The sequence below is a fragment of the Brachionichthys hirsutus genome, chromosome 3, assembly GCF_040956055.1.
Source record: "Brachionichthys hirsutus isolate HB-005 chromosome 3, CSIRO-AGI_Bhir_v1, whole genome shotgun sequence".
Classification (NCBI taxonomy): domain Eukaryota; kingdom Metazoa; phylum Chordata; class Actinopteri; order Lophiiformes; family Brachionichthyidae; genus Brachionichthys; species Brachionichthys hirsutus.
This window is the reverse complement of record NC_090899.1, coordinates 7,265,515-7,287,852: the sequence shown is the minus strand read 5'-3', so window position 1 is coordinate 7,287,852 and position 22,338 is coordinate 7,265,515. Positions and strand designations below refer to the sequence as shown.

The window sequence follows — 22,338 nt, the reverse complement described above, 5'->3', positions numbered from 1 at the left end:
ATGTGATGCATAATTGGTGATTTGTTTTTGATTTAATAGGTGGAGCTGCTGGAACTTTGTGTCCTGGGACTTGAGGTCATCCTGTCTGCGATCCTATGCTTCTGGTTCTCAAGAGAAAAAAGTTCCAAATCACTCTGATCGAGCTTTTCAAGTCATTTCTGATGATATTTGACATTTTAACATTTTGAAAGTAACTGCTTGAAAGACAGAGGGCAGCAGGTTAATGCAAAATAGTATTTTGTGCATGAAGTGTCGCATTCTGTGCTCAAATAAACAAGCCAACTGGTGTTCTGCATCTGATATTTGACTTGAGATAAGGATACAATTCTTGTGGTAAACAAACGTCCGTTCTTCTCGTGTGAAGGAAAAACCACATCTTCATTCTCTTCAACCTTCTGCGTCTCTTTGTGTCGCAGCAGCACTGGGTGTCATTGCTGCTCGATCTGCAATGGTCTCTGTTTGTGGTTTTACAGCCATGCTCGGCTATCAGTGGAAGGAAGCATGTGTTCAGGCGGGTTCACACTTGGTTTCATACGCAGAAAGCTTGACTGAACTGCAGAACCTTTATAATCTGCTGCGTTGGCTTTTGTGTGAAGTCAACTAAAAAAAAAAAAAAACACTCACCGGTAATCTACTAGCCACTGGTGGAAATTCTTGATTTGACAACATAACTGTGGCAAAAAAAAAAAAAATCACTACACAATGTGTTTTAATCACTTTATTCATCTGTACAAATGTGTCATAACAAAGAGCTAGCAACAACAGAACAGAAAGGAAATAAGACAGTAAAACGCTGTCTGGATTGGGCAGTCTACATTTTCTGTTTGGTAAAATTCACAATAAAAAAAACTCATCTACAATATAAACACGTATTCATACCTGGTTCATTAAAACAAATGTAAAGACCACTGACGTACCATCATGGTAATCTCTATTATGTGTCAATTTCATACTAACAGCATCATAATGAAATCCCATACAATCGTTAAGCATTATCCATGTAAGTATTAGTGTTGCTGCTGGATTCCTTTAATAGTCGTCTCCTTGTCCTGACATACAAACTGACGGGGCAGCGTTCTGCTCGACTTCACAACTAGGTAGAAAGAAGGAAAACACAAGAAAAGGTATTTATTTCAATCAAAGAACAGTTTCTAAACATTATTTAGTCGGCATGTAATACTGACAGTTTGCAACATCTTTCAGATTTAAAGCACAAAATCTTAAAACTCCTATTCAGTCTTTTTTGTTGGGATATAGACCTTGTTGACTAATAATAATAACAAAAAAGAAATTGGTTCTGGTATTTATGAGGCAGTATACAAAATTATTATTTTCAACACAGCCTCAATTAAATGTATTACTATCGTCAGAATATGTGGATATAGAGAGCGCAGCCGTATTAGCTCCATAACGCTGAATGTTTAACAGGATGACTGGACTATATTGGATACAAATCAACTGACACTGGAATGTATTTTTAGCACTGACTGGAGCTTGAAGTATAAATAAAGAAGGCTATTTAAAAAGCAACGCTGAAATGCAGTAATTATAAATGATTAGAACTCTTGTGTGGTCTGCCCCAACTTTTTTCAAAACATGCAAAATACTAAACAGGCCTGTGTCTTTATTCTCTTTAGTGATAATATTTCTCACTGCCACATATTTACATTTTTCTGACTACTATTGGGATCTAACAATACTAATCGTAGGAAATGATAAAAAGCTAATGATTTTAAGTATTTTATTTATTTATGTCTCACAAGAAATGCTACATTAAAGTGTCTGTTTGTGCAATATAGCTCCAATTGACTTAAATGTAAGTACAATAGAATAAATCTATTCTGTTCATTCCACAACGTACAACTTCCAGATCAACTGATCTATTGCTTTTATTTACAATGCAACATTTTATGGATTTCCTCTGAGAAGATGAAATTCAAACATGAGTGGCAAATAAATGTCCAATAGTTTGTTACAAATTTCATGCATCAGCAAAAAAAGGAAAAAACAAAAGAACCATAAATCCACTCCAAAATCCCAAAACAAATGTTGCAAAAGAGCATGCATGCAGTCACACACGGATTTCAAGATACTGCATATAACAAGGTCAAGCTTATTTTACCCTCATGTCAAATGGATGCACAGAGGAGAGGGCAATAAACACAACAGGAAAACATGAAAAAGAGTCAAACCAAACCACCCGGCGGCCTGAGAGCCCTCTATCGGGACACACCACCATGCAGCACACACACAACCACTTAAGGAAGACTGCCACACAGATTAGTAATCAGGGTACAGGTTCCTCACAGTTGTTAAAGAGGCTGTGAAGGGAAGACCAAAGACGTCTGCTCCGTTAGCACCAGTTACTTACTGAGCTAAAAGCCCTCAGCTCTGAGTCAGACCACAGTCGAGATGCCTACTGCTATATGAGAGGGGTTGTTCTGGCAAAAAAATAAAAAAATAAAAAAAAGGCAAGAATGTGAGTAAAACTTAAGGTTCAACTAATTTTCACTGCTTGCCTTTGAATCGTCAGAATTTTGAAATGCAACTTGAAATACTGTATACTACATCGTTTCAAAAATTGTATCTCTAACACTGGTTACAATCGGCTGGTCGCTCCTGTCGCATGCAGCATAAAGTCCAGAACGGAAGCTCTGCTAAAGTGTGCACTAAAATAAGGTATTGCTGTCTACAGTTTTCAGACAGTAAAACAGAAGAAAATTTCCTTTTTTTTATTTTAGCAATAGCAATACTATCTGTTCCATCTGACATTGTTTTTGTGTATGGCGGCCGAGCGGGAGAACTTTAAGATGATGATAGAGCAAACTTTACTGCACTGATGATTCCCCAACGACTGCATCAGAACTTAGAGGAACACTACTGATTTCTTCCCAGGCATCACAAAGTACGATGTTATCCAAAGAGAAGAAAAACACACAATTACTAAAATGTGAGTAATAATGTCTGAAAAAAACAATTACACATATCATCGTCTTTGGGACATCAATAGGACATTTGTTTTTTAATGTAAATTTGAAGGAACAGCTAAAAAAATGAAAGTAAATAAATAAGTAAATAAATCTAACCTGACAAATATAGGGAAGTTTAAAAAAAAGGTAAGGATTTCATTTGTGTAGCAGCCACTGAGCAGTCTGATATTTGGCAAGCAATCATTGAATAAGCACAAATTGAAAAGGTGTGTGCAAAATGTTCTGAGTTTTCAATACCTTTGTACAAAGGTTCAAACTTAACACATAACTTCACTTCAGCTATCGTTTAAATGATAAATCTTTATCTTATGTTCTCAAATTGATTTAAAAATTTTAATGAAACAACATGATATTAGCATTAATGCAGCATTGGGTTAACTTATTAGGAGTAGATAGTCAAACACTCACTGCCGTGATGAAGTTGCCGCTCTGTGGCTGGACGTCTTCCTCTTTCTGGAATATCAAGGGAGACACTATGGAGGAGGGAGGTGTAGAGGAGCACAGGAACGGCGGCGGTTCGTTGTTGTTGTAAGAGTCCATCGTCATGCTGGAGTCCCCGGGGGCAGTGAGAGTACTGAGGCCTGTAACGCTGTCACTGGACGTGCACTGAGAGGATGTCTCTGAGTTCTCAGCGTCTGACAGCACGACAAGACAGCAAAACATTAAAACTTTAATGCTGGATCAACACAGAACCTTAGATTCCCATTAATGCAACAGTTAAAGGAGGTTTAGTCAGTGTGTATGTTCTCAGTTGTAGGACTGCAAACTATTAGACTTGATCTCCTCCTGGTGGCAACAACAAAGAACACGATGTGGTGAAAGTCTGATTTCCTGCTTTCATTTTTTTTTTTTTGACAACTTCATTACTCTGTCTGGGGGTAAAAGCCGCTCACTCATTGAAGGCTGACTCCCAGTGTCCTGCTCCAGCTCATCTTCCTCAATGCAGTCATAAGGCCACTGGGCAAAGGAGGGAATGCTGGCCAGTGGGTATGGATGAGCTGGTGAGGAGTAGAGATGAAGATTGAGCGAGCCCAGCAGGGAGGAGGAGGACTGGCTGCTGGAGGAGGAGGTGCTGCTGTTGGAGATGGTGGAGTGAGGTCTCTTGAAAGAAACGGCGTATTCAAACGAAGGCACCGCGATGGATGCTCTGGTCCTCGACTCTAGAGACAAACAGTTTTGTGAACTAAAAAAAAACAGCTTCTCAAACATGAAAGAGAAATCATCTAAAAGAGTTTACTGTGGTTGCAATGATTTCAAATCCCTATGGCTTCTTTATTTCAATAAAGAGATATGCTGTGTATCTAAACAATGACAAGGGGCATGATGAAGAAGCAACAATCTGGGCAGGAAGGGCTCACCTGACCCCTTCATGATGTAGTCAATGGCTCTGTCACTGATGGCTGCATCACTTGGCTTGATGTCCATGAAAGGCTTGCTTCCAATGCCCATGGACACCATCTCCTGCATGCGGAGGGCTGAAAGGCAAGATGCTCCAACTTGTCACAACTTACAGAACAACGTTTGATATTACGATTAAAAGGACAGTTAAAACACCTCTGTTTCTGAGCGCCTGCCTCCACAGGATCTTCCCTATGATGGCTGTCCACACGGCCTTCACCTCTGCAGAGCTGGCTTGAAGTATGAACGTGTCCTGTGACTTCCTGCGACGGAACCAGATCTCGAAACGCAGGCCGCTGTCACCAACATTTTCGGTCATACCGATCTCTGCGGTCTAAATAGCAAATAAAAGAACCTCAAATATGCTGCCATTGTATTAGCATTACGTAGCAGACTGTGCAAAAAAAAAACAACAACAACCCAAAAAACAACACATTCTTACTTTGAAGGACTGTTTATAGATGTAAATGTCGTATCCTCCTTCTATTTTTTTGGTCTTGCTGAAGAGGATGAGGTCTTCGAACAAGAAGACGTGGCGGAGGTATTTCCTCCGTCCGCACCAGACTATGAACTCATCCTGGCAGCGGAGTTGACCTTGCTCTTTTAGGTTCACCTGAAGAGGAAAGACGATCATTCACACGCGTCAAAGAGAACAATAAAATCTCTGGTGGGATAGTGACCTCAAGCTACTGAAAACAATATGACCGCCGATTCAAAGATTACAGACTAGTAATAATCATACAGAGTGTTTGGTGTTTAAACTGAAAACAATCATCATAGCGGCCCACGCTCTGCCTATTATTAACACGTACATCACAGCTACGAATGGCATCCATCGCCAGTAGGTCGTTGCCGTGGCGAAGCTGGAATTTCACCATTTCCTCTGCGGTGCGGAGGTCACTGAGCTCCTGCTCCTGTGACTGGCTGCACTCCTTGATCAGGTCTTTGAGCAACAGGGCATATTTACTCATCCTCTGGATGGGCTTCAGCAAGTAGGACGCCAAGTCCATCTTGTCCCCAAGTTCCACTTGCTTATTCTGGAGAGACAGGCAAACCAAAAGCTGCAATTGTGACATTTGTGTTTGGTAATTTCATCGTTAATTGAAGTTAAATCTGAATTGGTTAGACCATGAGCTTTTTTTTTTTGTGATCCATTTTGTATTAATTGATTTCTTTTTGAATCAACCTTTGCCAGACGCACCTTAAAGAATTCGTTGCCATGACTGCTGAGCAGAGCGTCCGACTGCGGCTTATTCTTGCTGTAGAGGGCATACATTCCAAACTGATCCTCCTGCACACAAGATTAACAAGTTACACCGACTGCAGCTAGAAAATACGCAGATGTTTCTGAAAATGGACAGGTGATTGTAAGGGTTCGTCTCACAGGTAAATGTTAAATGCTGCTGATAGCGAAGCCCTGAGGCTGCACTGGAAACAAGGCGTTGACTTCTTTTGTAGAATATCAATAATTGCAGGTCAATACATCATAACAATCACTCTACTTGGGTGTTGCTTTCCAGCTGTCAGCGAGTTGCCCTCGGGAATCACTGACTGGCAGTCTGGACTCACGTGTCTGAGAAAACAGCTGCTGATTGACAATGGGGAGTTGGTGCATGACTCCAGATCCTTCAGGAAGTACTGAGCATGGAAGTCCCACAGTTTCTCTACGTTCCCAAAAATGATGCTGCGCTTTCCCCGCAGGTCCTGGGGCAAGTCCAGGCGCTCCATCTCAGGAAAATAATGCTCGATGATGTAAGAGAGCGAGCGAACATACTCCCGCTCCGTGGAAATCATTTCATCCATGATGTGCTGCACTTTGCTGGTGGAGAAACAGGTGTGATGAGTGTAAAACCAATGCACTGGTAATAATAGGTGATAATACACATGCATACAACATATGCATAACCAACGCTAGACATCAGATACAGTGAACACATTGGGGTTTGGCCCTATCGGTCAAACAGAATAATTCATTTGGGCAAAGTGGATGGATGAATCGTTTCATTGATTACCTGTAAAAATCTACAACTTCTACTTCTACTACTGCTTATCAATAATTAAAGTAAAAGTTGTAGCCGCTTCATCAATCATTCATTTATAATATTATTATATTTTTAATATAGGTCTGTGTCGTATATGACTTTAATTTCCAGCTAAAAAATTTTTTTTTGTGGGGGGCGTAGCAGACAGCGTAAACCTGTTCCTAGATTAATTAAAAACTGTTTCTGTGGTATTCTTTTTTTAAAAACCAATCCAACAAATGAAATCAGCAGCGTATCTGAGGCTTTTATGCATCGTGAATTCAGACCTGCTCTGTTTCTTGCCTTCTCCATCGCTGTGTCTGCTCTGGATCCTGGAAGGCGTCGACATGCTGCGGCTGCGTCCCAAAGCCGGGCTCGTCACGTCAGGCCTCTGCAGCTTCTTCTCTGCAGACACGTTATTCGCCACCTCTAAACCCTTGATGTGCACGCCGGTGTAGCCGTGAATGTGACTGACATCTGAATGGCCGCTGTCCCGTGGGGTCAGCTCATAACTCATGGTCTTCTTCATGATCTTTTTCATAGGCTGCTTGCGGAGGCGGGCGGGGCCTGAGTAGACGGGCTCCGATTGGCAAGAGATGATGGAGTCAACGGTGCAGTCGCTGTCCGTGTCGTCAAACATGGAAGGACTCTGCCTCAATTTGCTGTTAGAGTCAATGGGGAAAATGAAATGTGAGGAGGAGGAGGAGACAGAACTACTGGGGCTCTTGGAGAAAGGCCCAGCAGAGTGAGGATTGTTCTCCTCAAAGGTTAAGGGTGTGATTGCTGCAGGTAAAACCACACATGCATTAGGTGCCTGATGCTCTGCAGTCTGGCTCTCTCCATCCTTTAAAGAAGTCGCTGAATCAGCAGCTGTGGAGTCCGGGTCTGCTGTTGTGGCTTGGGCCAAAGTCTCTTCCAACTGCTGTTTGGTCAGCTGACATTTATGCCACACTGTGTTCCACTGCTGCAGCTGCCGAGGACTCTCCAGGGACAGCACCATGTCGTTGAGCGTGCTGAAGTTGTCCGTAGAAAATTTAGACGCCTCGGTGTAGTAATCCTGCAGAATCTGCACCTCAGATGGTGAAAGAACAAACTCAGTGGTGTCCAGCCTCAGGTGATGGAAATATTCCTGACAGTGCTCCATCCACTGGTTTGCCTACACAGTTAAAAGATAATTGTTGAATTAGTAGAAGATATACGATCAATATAAGGTAAGAAATGCTTTAGGATTCGACGCATTATCCTGATATTATTAAGGTATTGAGAGTCACAAAGAGCAAAAAACAAAGAATCAGCTGGACTTCAGTGCTAGAACTGAAGAAGCCGCTTGGATGAGAGGTGACACGTCTTCAACCAAACGTGAACAAGTCTAGTTGATTCTTTGTTTTTTTGCTCTTCATGATTTACCTCGACCTGGATAACTGAGAACCGACACAGACAAAGAGATTTCTTTTCTGTTGCCAGTGATGTGTTCAGACTTTCTGGAAAATGTGCCTTACCGGTACTTAAGATGTGAAATCAATTCAAACCAGAAAACATGTCTCTAATATTTATCCCAATAAACAGGTCGATTGTTTTTTATTTTGGTGTATATGTGAACGTATATATAACATAAACTTTGATTGGAAATAAACATGAGCTTTTATTTCTTACTGAGTCGTAGAATTCATACAGATTGGTCAGTGTATCTAGATGGGCCTTCCTCCTCTCCACTCTGCTTAAGATGGAGCCCAGATGTTGCTTAAAATCAAGGAGAACAGAGCCTGGAAGTGATTCTGGAGATTCCTTCACCAGCTCCAGACCGAGTCTCTGCTGGTGCTGTTAGGAAGAGGACAAACTTGAGTATTTCGCCACTCCTTTTCTTGTTAAAATTACTCATAGGAGGTGATCCACAAGGAATGTGTTTAGAACACATAGCGCTTTTTACCACGGACTCGTCCAGAAACAGCTCCAAGCTGTCTCTCATCTCCTTAATTTTAGCCGCAGAGAGCGTCAATGATTCCAAAGGTACTAGTTGCTTCTCTCCCTCAATGCTAAACCAGAGTGTGATCTGGAATCAGATGTGCATCTTGCATTTAATATTCTGTTTAGAGACGAAAAGCAGCGCAGAAATCTGTTGCACTGCTGATGTGGAGAACAACATAGCTTCAGCTCACTTTTTGCGTTTGCTCCTCAAACTTAAACACCTTCAGCAGGCTCTCTAACTGCTTCTGGGACTTGTTGGAGAGAATCACAAGCTTGTGGACTTCTTCATCGACTTGGTTGTACAGTGCATTCAACATGTCGACAGCATCTCTAAATGAGCAAAGAGAAAGCAGGTTAAATGTGTATTTTATTTTATTATAAGAACAGTGAGCACCCGGTGGTTGGGTCCATCCCGCAGTACCTGTAGTTTTCATTCTCCCATGGCTCCTCCTTCCTGATACGAGCGAGGATGGTGCCTCCTTCGAGACGCAGTCGGTTTAGACGGGTGTCATCTAATACACACTTCATGAGATGCGTCTGCTGCTCCATCACCTCAGACACCTCCTGAATTAACACATCCGCAAAGACATCTAAAATTAAATGAGAGAACACCTTTCCACATTTCTAGAAAAACTAAATCCTGGTGAAGTTGTTGATTAAAAAAAAAACAACAACTCTGAACTGTTAACTCCTCTTTAGAGGAAAGAGGCCAGAAGAGAGTTATTTTGGGGACGCATAAATCAGAAAGCCTGAAGGCCTGACCTTGGAGGTCTTCAGGTTGCTGGTGTTGCTCAGTGTGCTGATAGATTGCTGAAGGGAGGAGATGGCTGCGCTGCAACTCCTGGCGAAAGGTTCAATTTTCTGTGACAGAGACAAATAATTTAAAGAGTTTAAAAGCAGTAGCAATTTCCAATACTCTACCATTACAGGGGGACATTCTCACTAAATTGCAGGTTGCTTTGTAAAAAAGAAAAAAAAAGTAAAAATGTTGGCCTCCATCTCTCTGAAATGTAAGACGTTGATTCAAGAGAACGGTACTAGAATAAATATCATCAATGCAAGGAGACGCATAAAGAATGCATTTCTATAGGGTGCAGGATTCTGTGCCTTTGAGCTCGAGAAGCCATTTATTTAAAGTATTTATAATGTTGGCTGCAGGCCCGCCGACCTCCTTCACACCCACCTGCCTGAAGTGGATCCAGTGGTTGTGGTCGTAGTGGAAGGTGCCCTCCAGGTCACGCGTGAGCTGGGCGTGGTCGATGTGCTTCAGCAGAGCTTTCAGGGACGACAGCGTTTCAGTCTGAGGCAAAAGAAGAAAAAAAAAACAAGAACACATCTGGTCTCAGCTTGAGCATTTTACTTCCTGCTTCAAAGCTACCGGAGAACTAATGACCCACGTTAAAGGAATTCATCCAACTCCAATCACGTAAGAAAATCAAATGTGACTTTGTTGGTGAATCATGGATAAAATCTACTTTTTTTCCTATACTACTATGAGTGGATTTAAAATAACTATAAGCCATTTGATGATAAGAGTCTTTATTCACCTGTACATGTATGTCTCTCTCAGGTTTGGCTATTGCCTCCTTGTCCACCAGGAAGAGAACAGAGTAAAGTGCATTTGGTAATAACGTCTAAAAAAACACACACAAAAAAACAAATTATACTACAAATAGATTCCTAACACAAACTGTCAAACAATATAAAATGAATATTTCATGGTACTTATATATCATTCGGCCTACAGAATCCCCTACTTCACACCATATGTCTCTGCCAAGTTGGCTGGACCCAGCCCGCTCCCAGTGTGTGGTTAACAACAGACAAGCAAGCACAGGCTTCCTCACCAAAGTCCTGAGGCTAGCCTTTTCAAGAAAAATGTCTGGGATCTGCAGTCATTACAAACCCCAATGTGCACCGCTTTAAACAACCTAACTGCATGCTGGACTGAGAGGTCGCACAGTAACAACAGCGTTCAGAAAGCCACAGTGGCATAAATCCGATGGGGCCAGCCTTACAGCTCAGAGTACAACAGAAAGTCGGCAGGGCCCGAAAACTCTTTGGGTGTGTGTTGGAGGCTAATTACATGCGCTATTTTTCCACTCTGGGCTCACCTGTAATTCAGACAGCGATGACAACACAGCTGGAGCCGGCTGCTGCCGCCTGCTGTCTACGACAACAGAGAGGCCTCGATCACGCCTTTCTTTCCTGAAAGCAGCAAATTGCAGTTAGCACACACTTTCTGACACAGACCATCGATTGCATGCGACACAATATTTTGTTCAAGCTGAGAGACTCATATTGTCTTGATAACTTGGAAAAAAAAACATCAGCAAAGGTATATGATTATCATGTCACATTTGCAGACTGATTTGGAGTGAAAGTTACAACATTTCTGTTCTCAACACAGGAAAAAATAGGGTATGAATGAGTTACCGCAGTGTGGAGTAATAGTATCCCAACAAACAGGTGAGGTCATTGACTGTGCAACTCTCACCAGCCCACACCTGTGCTCTCGTGCACACCTGCAGCACTGCCCTCCCACTGCGATCTCTGTTTCCTGAAAGACAAGAGGCCAGCAGGGGGGGGGGGGGGGGGTTAACGCTTACGCGTCTGCTTATCATTGTCTGGATAGAAAATGTTGAAGCTCTAGACAGGTCAGTATATCATCGATGTTTGACCCTGAATAGTACGAGCAAATGATGCTGCCTGAAGCGAAAACAAAACGAAACTGGGTGACATTAAACATGAGGCTCCAAAGACACCACAGGCTGATAGGATAAAACATAAACAGTTATTATGAAGAAGCAACTGATGCCATGTGAATATTCGTTCAGTGTCAAATAACGGCACCCTAAAATGAGATTAGGATCTTGTAATAAAACATGAGGACTAAAATAAAATGAATGTACAAAATACTAAAATGAGGCTCATATCAGCTGTGTGTGTGTGTGAATCTGCCATCGTTCACCTGGCAGGATCACAGCCCCCGATGTGAGCAGCTCTTGGCTGACCTCTGACACCAGTTTGGGGAGACTGAGGTCACTCTTACAGGGACAGTTTGATGCCGTCAGGCCGACGGCCGCCCCGTTAGCAGCTTTAGGACTGTGTGGCTCTCCTCCACTATGCCTGTGCCGCCTGCTCTCACTGCTGATGGTGTCATCATGATGTCCTGAGAAAAACAACAATCAGAAATAGTGAGTGCAGATCTGGTCCAAGTGCTATTAAGTGAGCATCAACTGTACAACAACAGCAACAGCTACTATAAGCCTCCTCTCACCACAGTGATTTCTGAGCTACTTGTAATACCTCATGAAAGTGTTCATTTGAGGTGAGACATGCCTGCTCTCGTAGTGACTTCATCCTGACTCATCATGGAGACCAGGTGTTTGTTAGAGTCACGAGTAACTTTGCTGTTATTACATTTTCCACTCTCTTCCACTTCGGCCTTAAATACCTCATAACTCTGTGTATCAATGCTGCTGCTGACCTCAAAAACGCATGAAAATCTACCCTACTGGATACTTGTGCCAAATATGAAAGTGACCAACTGGGGTATGCACACTATTGACATATCGATTATCTTTTAATAAGCAAATACCAATGATTATCCAGTTTTTCTGGAACTTCTATTGGAAGGTTTTGCTGCTTTTGGTTTGCTGACGTTTCAAACTATTGGTCAGAAAAAGTAATTCTGTACTACTATTACAATATATATACACAAAACCATTATTTTCCATCTTATCTTAAATACACCAACAACTGCTCCAGGTGGTTTGCAGTAACTTAAAGGTTTTAGGCTGCCATGTTTGGAGCTTGTTTGTCAGGCTTGGACCAGGACATACCTGACCCTTGTTTATAAGGACAGCATAAAGATACTAAACTCTAACACCCCCCAGGTTTTGTGTTGACTTTCCCTGTATTTTCACAAGTTAAATCCAAAACAGCACATTATCCCTATTAAATCCTCCCCCCCTTCCTATACTATAGTTTTAGACATTTTAATCAGAAACAATGTAAAGTAAATTATTTAATTATATATATTTTATTATACCACTGTCCAAGAAACAGGCCGTGTAAATGTTAATATGAACATTCATGAAAGCATTAAATACCCATATAAATACTCTTAGGCCTAAAAGTACAATAATTTGAACTAAATAATTATGTCAGCCTGCTAACACCGGCTAAAACCTGCACAACAATACTCATCATCCTAGTTTATCATATTAGCATGCTAGAATTTACGCAATTTAAGCAATGAAGCATGGTGGAGAATGAGACTGTTTTGGAGTTGTTGTTGTTGTTTTTTAATAACAGCCCTTTGAGTAAAAATATCTGTTTCAGGTAATCCCTCTAGTAGTCATTGAGACATTTCAGTCTCATCCAAGGTGGTGGATGGATTTACAGGCTTTAAAAGTACAGCACATCCTGATAAGCTTTAATCCCGTGTAACAACAGCTCTATGATTTTGAATCTCTGTCTGTCTGTCAGCGTGAGCCTCTTCTATTGCCGTGCTCTGTTGTGTGACAGTAAGCCCTCCCAGCTCAGCCTCTATTGTCTGTCATTACTGTGCATTTCCTGTGCGACTGTGTGGCCAGGCCTGCGTTAGCTGGATGTTTCCTAAATTGCTTTGTTTTCACAGGAAGAGACAAATGTAGAGTACGGCCTCCTGAGTATTGTGCTGTTTGAAAGTGCGTTTTATTGTGCAGTCTGCAGAACACATTTCTAAACTGTGAAAGAGGCTCAATCTGCAATGGCAGCTGCAGCTTTGAGCTACTAATCACATCAATTACAATAGCTACGTTCTGATATTGCGTTGTTGTCTGACTTGGCCAGTGCAGGTTGGGGTTTGTGTTTCTGCTTTGACTAGACTGTCCGATGACACAGGTCTACTCTAGTTTGAAAGTTTTTTTTTGTGGAACCTGAGGGGCTGATTGATTCTCAAAGGGAACTTTTGAAAATTAGGCAACCCATCTGGGAGCAGTGCAGCCCCCGGCCTCGGTCACACTGTCGGGTCATCTCACTGTGGGAAGCTGGGTCCGTGTGGTCAGTTTACAGGGATTACAGGATATTTTGCTGCCTTTGGAATATCGTTTCTGCAAAGTCTGAAACTCCCCTCTGGTGATTTAACTGCTGCATGTTTGTGGAGTTGTGCACATTTAATATTATCAACTATGTGTTACATATATATGATCACTCTGAAAATAAAAACAACACAGTAGCAGCCATTGCTATATACAGACATTGACAAGTGCTTGGATTTTAAATAAACTCAGTCAGCTTTCACCTCACATTTCAATTCACGGAAGAATGTGTTTTTTTGGGGACTTTTTTCGAAGAACAGCGCGATTCCCTGGGTGGTACTCTCACGTCGCTGTTTTCCTGAACTACTCTGTATAAACCAACACAGGAAAACCAGACAGGGTTGGGACTTCAGCTCTGTTTCCACGGTGAATCCATACCTGTCCCCTGAGCAAGCCAAAGAATACAGAAGGCCTTTCAAAAAACAATCCGTCACTAATGACAGCATTAATGCTCCAAACTCGACTATGAACTGCAACCACCTGATAAACTGTTCAAACACTGCTCTGCTGCGGGCTGTGATTGCACACTCTGGCGTGAAACCACTATAATTGCCTATCGAGACTGAAACTCGTCATTCACGCCCTTGGGTTGTATTATTTGATAAGCAAGAAATGATGAGCAATGGTTTTCATGGATGACTGTCGAGAACCTGTCAATAATTAAGACATCTAGGAGTCTGTAAATGAGTATATTTCCATACAACAGACTCAATGTAAAGTCATTTTTACTGATTATATCCAGATTTTAACCATAGAACAAAATTATTGTTTGTTTATTATTATAGCTGGATTAAATTAAGACAATATTTACATTACGTTGAAGAAAGAGTAATATCATCTGCTCCATGGCATATAGAAAAACAACATACACTGCTGTAGGCTCACCAAAGGGATGGAGGACATGTCGCATTTTGATTAAAATGTTATACAATTTTGGGGGGTATCAGGGGGTATGTGTGTCACGCTGTTTTTCAATACCTTCCCTATGTCGGAAAGTCACTCAGCCAAGAGCGCACGTATTCCTGGGTAAAGCCATAAATCCACGCAAATGTACACTTCCTGTTTCTAAAATACAAACAGGGCTCTGTAGATATAGGTTGTTCATATAGTAAAACACATTAATTTGGGACTTTTTTATGCTACAGATTATTACATATTTTGGCCAAAAAGCGTTTATGTAAGTGTAATCCCACTATGGCATCATCCATTGATTCTTGGACAACAGATTTTAGTCTTGTGCTGGGCACTACGGCTGTCAGAAGAGATATATAGAGGAAAATGTGATGCTAGGAACAATAAAGATTGATTGAGAACACAACAACATGCTGTAATATTGTTTGTTAATCACAACAGACCCCACACTAAAGCATACCCTGCGCTTTAGAACTCTCTCAATAGGTTCATTATCTACAAACTAGGTGGCTAAGAGCAGAAATTCATCTTAAACTCCACAATACTTATTATGGTTTCCATGTTTTTAAGAGATTAAAAAAAAAAAAAAAAAAAAGGAGGAAAAGCTGTGAGTCAGGAACAGACATTTAGAGGAGGAAACGGATGTTTATTCTAGGTGGGTCTTGAACAATGTTTACTTACTGTTAGCCTAATCTGCCAAGGAACTACTGCAGTTGTGAAATTAGTGCAGTGGAGTCAGTGCTATAAAATGCAGTTAAGTATGTCATATGCAAGTATCTCAAAAATACACAGTAATTTGTGAATGAATGTGAATGTATTTTTGTACCTTCTACAACTTTGCATGTAATAATGGAAGTGTGACTTTAGTGCATCCTACCAGCAGCAGGCTGAACAGTGCCACATCACATACCTGACTCCTCTTTCCTGGATCTCCTCTCAGAACCTGGAAAAGCTGCCTCAACATCCAGTTTCCCAAAACGAAGTGCGTAGCCATTCATTAGCTTTTTAGGAGAGATGCTGACTGAGCCTCCAGAAGAGGATCTCTCCCGGTGGCCTTTAACCTGGCCCGCCTTGTTAGTCCTCTCCAGTGACTTTGATCGTCTTTCTGCCCTCCTCTCTGCGCTCCTCAAACCCCTCTGTAAGTAAAGTAAAGGCGTGCTGGGCCTGGAGTCATCACCGTTCAGCCACCCCCGACTGCCAAACCTCCGAGACAAGAGGTCTCTGGATGAGGCCCGGGTATCAGGGCTGCTGCTTGGTGTCACAGTCCTCTCTCTTAGGCCGGCGCTCTGCTCTGTGCCTTCCTCCAAGATGGATTCAGAGCTGGACCCAAGGGTCATGGGGTTCTGCAAGGCCTCCATGTAAGATTTCCTGAAAAGTCTCCTGTTCTCGAAGGCTGCAGAATCCCTTGGGAGACGCCGTCGAGGGCTTGGGTCACTTAGCTCTGTATTAAAAGACATCATCTTTAACCCTGGCCCTCTCTCTTTCCCACCACTGTCCTCCTCCTGTCCTGTTGTCGACTCTTCGGTGGATCCTTCGATTTTAATTATGGGTGGAGGAGTATCCTGTTTGCTTGCATTATGGATCTCACTGCTGGAGTCCATGTGGCTTCTGTTTGGGGAGGTGAGCTCGGAGAATGTGGAGTCAGCGCCCTGAGATTGAAGGGACTCCCTCGAGCTACGGTGACTGTCCAGAGTCCCTGTGGAGCCACTGGTGCTGCAGGTGCTGAGATGTCCTCTGAAGCCACCTCTGCTGCAGCGTGCCTGCATGATGGCGTCTGACGTGCTGCTGATAAACAGCGGGTTGACTACGTTTTTCCACGACGTCCTGTACACGGCCGTACCAGTGGTAAGCAGACAGTTCTGTAGTGGGTGCAGGTTCTGGTCGCGTGTTACATCCTGCAAGAACTCAGCTGTGAAGACGCCGCCATACATGCTCTCCGAGATGGGGATATCTGTAATAGCCTGTCCGCTGGCAGACAAACATTTTATGACGAGCTTGGCGGACTTTCGGCCTAGAGGAACTATCTGGAGGTAAAAATCTCCTTGCTTTAGTCGCACTTTGTGCAAAGGGGCAAGCTGTAGGACAACTTTCTCGTGGATGCACAGAGGCCAGCCCTCATGGTAGAACAGCAATCCTCTGAACTTCACCTGAGAGGAGACAAAGACGTCAGTTAACGGCCGCTTCTACAATAGTTCATTATCGCCTGCATGCAACTGTATGGGCTAAGCTGTGATCCGACTTGCTATCATTTCACCTGACAGCTACAAAGCTCTGTTCAAATACATGCTTCACTTTATCGGAGAGGGAAAATGCTATCACGGCGCGCAGCGGCTGAATCAGTGACAGCAGTCTTCTGACTTGAGAGGAAAACCTGTCCGACCAGGCTTCGCTTCACAGCAACCACGAATCTTCAGTGTGACGGAACAAAGAACAGCCCCTCAGAGCAAAAACACAGCGCTCGAGATTGGCGTTTCTTTGTTTGTTTTTTGTTTTCTTATGAATGTCACTTCAAAGAAAGAGGAAGTGATCTTATTCTGAAGCCTCTCATATTGCCTGCAATACAAAGACTCCTGCAGAGCGAGCTTTCCTCAGGGGCTAGGCTTAGGTGAAGCTCTTGCTCTGTGGCTATCATCGCAGTGTAATCACCACAGAGACGAATACAGCGGGGTAGTGTTTCAGGACTATGGTTGTAGAGTCTCGAACCGCATCAGTTAAAGCCTGAGACAGAACGCTGGATATCCCATGACAGCCTCTCAAACAGACCTGTTTTCCTTTCTTTTCCAGTTCATAGAAGGATGGCTGCTTTTCAAGCTGAAACAATAATAAACTCTGTTTCAGTCTGATGCTCCCTCCTCTCGCTCTTCAAGGATGTTCACATCATTCTTCACTCATTCTTTTGTGTCTAGCTTATGCTTTGAGATATTTATTCACCCGTGCTTGTGTTATTTCGGGAAGGTATGAGTTAATATGGCCTTACAGAAACGTTATTTCTGTGTCCTCATTGGCTCTTTGTCGACCCCCCCCCCCAACACATTTAGACCAAAAAAATGGAGCCCATCCAGCAGCCCTGCAGGAAGCCAAGGTTAGAACCACGGAAACCTATGCTAGGTTGTATTTTAGAAATCCGAGGTGCCACATCTGTGAACTCACAAACGCTTCTTGTTGGATGATCTGCAGGATTCTTTTAGCAGGAAGCAAGAAGTCAACAAAGCAGCGGAGGCCGTCCCCTCTGTACTGCCTCTCCACCACACTGAAGAGCTGCCACAGGACGGTGGCGGCAGTGGCACTGAAGGGCTGGTACAGGGCCGACAAGGTGCTCTGGATACAGCTGTCCAAAGACTCGGCGTCCTGGAGAAAAAGATGGATTGAATTACACTGAGATTGATGATATTGGCTGATGAGCTAAATGCTGGTGTACGCTCTCAATTAAAATGTTAATGAAGGTGTAATGTTCACCATTGTACAGCATTGTAGTTTGCCATGTCAGCATGCTAGCATTTCATCATTCATTCATTCATTCATCTTGAAGACAAGATGACCGTAATCTTTCTTTCTTTCTTTTTATTTTGCAGAACATAAAACATGACAGAAGCACACTGTTACAGTGTGGCTGGAACCTAGCCCAGCTGGCTACAGGCAAGAGGTGGGCTACACCCTGGATGAGGCGCCAGCTCATCCAGGGTGTATCTGTACCTCAGGGTGGATCTGAGGTTAATGGAAGTCAAATACCACCTGGTGCAATTTGAAGAAAATCTGGATCAACAGCTCTTTCCCCGGGAAACCCTGAATGTTTGTTCAGTGTTCAACAGCCTAGTTGTTGAAATATATTCAATGATATTACACGGATTCAACCAAATAACAAGATATCTATTTACTGTATCAATATATCGACTAGATTCACATGAAGGCTGAACATGATCTCCCATAGCCAGACGGTCAGGAAGTTTAAACAAGACAGGAAATGTCCGCCATGATGTTTCTTTCCATCAGAGAAAGGGGAAACACCTGGTTCAAGTGACGTCACTGACAGCGGACACAAACAGCAGAACCGGAAAACTCCCAACTGGCCCACACGTTGCTAAAAGGATGGCCCAAAGTTACCCTCCAATAACAGCCGAGCCATCGCTGACTAATGCCTGACCCTTACTTGACCTGGGCCGTCAACACCTGCCCCACTAGAACAGATGGCATGTCCCTAATGTTAGTTACAAATACAAGATGGGACATTTGGGATTCCAGCGGTCCTAGATGAGGTCGGCCCGGTGTTGTAGTCGTGTTCATGTTCAGGGTTTGACTTTCCTCTCAGCGGTCAGAGCCAAGGCCAAACATTTATCTGGACTTTCCCCTGAATGGAACATAACAACGGAACTGGACGTCTGCCTCCGATGATAACCGAAGAGATATTCCCATATCCCAACCGTGACAAATGCGGATGGGATACTCACTTTCACCCAAATTGTCAACACAATACCTGGAATTTGAAAGATTTCTGGTGAATTGAGTGCATCAGACAGCCCATCTTTCACTCTTTGTTGGATCTGTCCTGTTGACGTTAGCAGCTCAGCAGCATCAATTAGAAGACAGTGAGTACAGTTCAGCGCATTAGCACACATGGCACGACTCTACTACAAGGCGCTCATTGTGCAATCCGCCCACCTAAGTGGTATGTGCTGTACAGTGCTGATGCCCTGAGACAAAACGCCCACCTCCATTAGCAGTCAGCCTGCTTTTAGAGAGACAAAAAACAATGTCTCTGGGCATTAGTCACTGTTGCACCCGGGAGGAGAAGAATAACATGGTGTTTTATGGGAGGAAGGCTAACAATGGGAGGAAAGCCCTCACTTGTTAGAATCAATGGACGGACTGGAGAGTTTTTCCTCAAGTTCCCAAGGCTGACAAAATGGCGACAGCTGTATTAATTTGAAGAACAATTACTCAACATAAGAGAGACAAGAGCTCAATGATAAATCACAAGTTATTCAACCTGTTGAACAGGTAATTGGATTTACACGATCCACATGGTGATCTGGATCATCCATCAAAAGGTTCTAAATTGTTCTTGGTATCTTTATACAACAACCATGAAAAGTAAAAGTGAATCGGAGTTGATTCTAATTGATTTTTGATTCCGTAAATGGGGAATGTTAAAATAAATGATAAATTTTATATTTTTTCCTGACCTCATTTTGAATCAGATCCAGGAGAGATTTTGCATGATAGCACAAATTGGACTGTGATTTTTGGTGAGTCAAAAACATAACCTCCTTGGTGGAGGTAAGCAAAAGAGAAGAAGCAAAGGTGCATTACTTCATCACTGTTGCGTCATACATAAAGGAAAATATGCTAACGTTCCATTGTCAAAATGCATGTATAAAGCTTTGTGTCACCTGGCTATTATCTGCATCTCTCAGCTGAATGATCAGCTACCAGCTACCATGACTCACAGAGAAATGCAGCACGCAGGGCTCAAACCCTCTCCCCGGACAGAAGCGGATCGGGAAGTTCCCCCTTTCTGATCTCAGGACTAAGCAACTGCCTTTGTGATGAAGGACTGAGGGGGTAATTAATGGCTTCAAACTGCAGGTGGGACACTTTTGTCTGCACCATCAGTAAACCAGCTGTTCAGAAGGTGTTTTATCAATAAAGCAAGCATTTTCTTCTATAATGAGACATGCTTGAGTTTGACGTGGGAACAAACACCACAATAAAAGCAAAGGGCTGACTGAGCTACTATTCTTTTGTGCATTTTCAATATTATGAGAAATGAATACAATCTAATTATTAAATGTTCCATTTGTTGGTGGCACCAAACGTAGAGCAAAGACTAAATGTACACTGCAAACTATAACGGGGAAAAAAAGGTTTTAAAAAAGATGAAAAAAGAGAAAGGGTGCATCACATAAGGAAAAGAGCGAGAGAAAGAGAGAGAGAGAGAGGTGCCACTGACACATTTAGTGGGTCATGAACACAAAAGGCACTGCCTACCAGGCCTCCAGTGGAGCATGAAGACACCAGGGAGTGTAACAGGAGATCCCTGGAGCCCCCATACAGGCTGCTCACAAACCTACTAACTGCATCAAAGGCCGGTAGTTGACAAAGACCACAGGTTGCTCAGACCTGCCCCGATGCCAGGTGCCAGGATGTTAAACAAAAGATCCTAGCCAAATTGCTGCACTGAAGCTGCCGTTTGATTCAGCTTTTAATCTGTGCCAGTAGGAATCTCATGAGAGGAGGGGAGCTGGCAGACAGAGTTAGACAAAAGATATGACCTTAGAATTCCAAATCAAATGAGGGCAGACCTCTATGAGATGTAGGCACAGATAACTAATGCTAGTAATGAAAAGAGTCCTTGTTAATTCAAAATACTGATCTATGAAATGCAACAAATGCAGTTTTCATTTCTGAAGTCTGGTTTCAAATACAACTCTGCTAACAGGTGTCTAACCGGGAGGCACGTTTCTGTTTACAATTCAAACTGAATTGCACATGACCAAGCACTTAGTCACTAAATCTATATTATACACAAAGGGACTCCATCTTTTTCTGTGAACGAACACCAAAGGCCACAATCTTTGTAAAAAGTCCCATGTGGAAATGTTATAATGTTATCTGAGCAGATAAAACTTGAGAGGCCTGCACTGATTGTGTGGCAAACACAGCTGGATCTGCAAGGTGACGGCAACAAGATCAACCATACCCCCCCCCCCCCCCCACACCCGTCTAAAGCAAGCACCATTTTTTATTTTACTTCTTGATTCTTGATTCTTATGTTTATGCTTGATATTCAAAAGGATGTACAATCTATTTCTGACCTTTTTCTTCAAGCTGGGTCTTTAAAAGGTTTTTACCAGGATAAATAAGAAAAATAAAACTGTCGGCAATCAAGGTATTGGAAATTATTTTACATACTCTCACGCTGCTTATCAGACACACTTGAAACTAATGGCATTTTTCTACAGAATGTGAACATCATTGACAGGATATAGTTCCCGAGAAGCCTCGATAGACTTCGTCGACCCTCAATGGGGTTGTCACGCATTCACATTTTTGATTGGCCCCCTTTCATAAAAGAAAATCCAAGAGAAAGACAAAAAGTGAATGGAGCTCCTTCAACCAATCAGAACAGAGATCATCAACAACAGAGGAAACAAAGGAGACTAGCAAAGTTCGTGGATCCCTCTCTGCAGGGTAAATATAGCCTGGGTGCATTCCAAAACAAGAGAGAGCATGACAAAGGAAACCAAGTCATCAAAGAGGATGCAAAACTTGTGTATTTCACTCATCCCCGACACAAACAGGCAAATATCTGACCGCAGCAACAATCACAGAATAAATGAAGTATGAAATGACAGAAACTGAGTGAAAATATACCAAACAAAACCAGGCTGCCTGATCAACACAATCCCCCCCCCCCCTTACAGATGAGTATACGCTACCTGCTCAGTTTGGTCAAAGGGCCAGCAAGTCAAAGTTTTATCTCTCTCTCTATGAGCTGAGGCACAATCGTCCATCCCTGAACATGCACAACACACACACACTCACACACACACACACACACACACACACACACACACACAGGCCAAATTTAAATTCAATACTGAAAAACTGTTTTTACGCCAAACAACTTCATAGACGATGTATTTCCTGCTCCTACCTTAATGCTCAGGTAGTTGTCACAACTCCGGGACTTTGCTCTGGGGTGCATTTTGCTCAGTGACAGCATTTAGACACCAGAGAGCATCAATAAATAAATGCAGTCAACTCCAAGCGCTGACCTCCGCCGTGGCGTCCACTCTGCAGCCTCTGTGTGGCATTGGTGTGATATTGTCGGGCCCTCCAGCGACTGATTCTCTGTGCGGCCGTGTATTCAGCTGGAGAAGACTAAACTCGTGTCAGAGCGTGTGAGGCAGAGCGCTGGCTTCCCCGTCAGCCACCCTCCCTCCCTCCCTGCAGCAGAACCTCCCC

General features: G+C 42.9%; 1 protein-coding gene across 1 annotated transcript; it reads right to left on the bottom strand.

The window, feature by feature from the left end:
- Window positions 1–721: 721 nt before the first annotated feature.
- Window positions 722–22,096, bottom strand: zgc:158766 (uncharacterized protein LOC100009641 homolog). Its single transcript, XM_068759688.1, has 24 exons — window positions 22,028–22,096; window positions 17,524–17,721; window positions 15,284–16,520; window positions 11,346–11,546; window positions 10,811–10,934; window positions 10,489–10,582; window positions 9,922–10,008; window positions 9,558–9,674; window positions 9,137–9,235; window positions 8,796–8,938; window positions 8,566–8,704; window positions 8,337–8,459; window positions 8,063–8,227; window positions 6,697–7,565; window positions 5,958–6,207; window positions 5,590–5,679; window positions 5,201–5,425; window positions 4,831–5,001; window positions 4,545–4,722; window positions 4,349–4,465; window positions 3,884–4,150; window positions 3,399–3,625; window positions 2,372–2,441; window positions 722–1,093 (listed from the first exon to the last, which is right to left on the bottom strand). The coding sequence occupies exons 1-23, from the start codon at window positions 22,094–22,096 to the stop codon at window positions 2,397–2,399; spliced, it is 5,235 nt and encodes a 1,744-aa protein (XP_068615789.1). The 3' UTR covers window positions 722–1,093; window positions 2,372–2,396.
- Window positions 22,097–22,338: the final 242 nt, after the last annotated feature.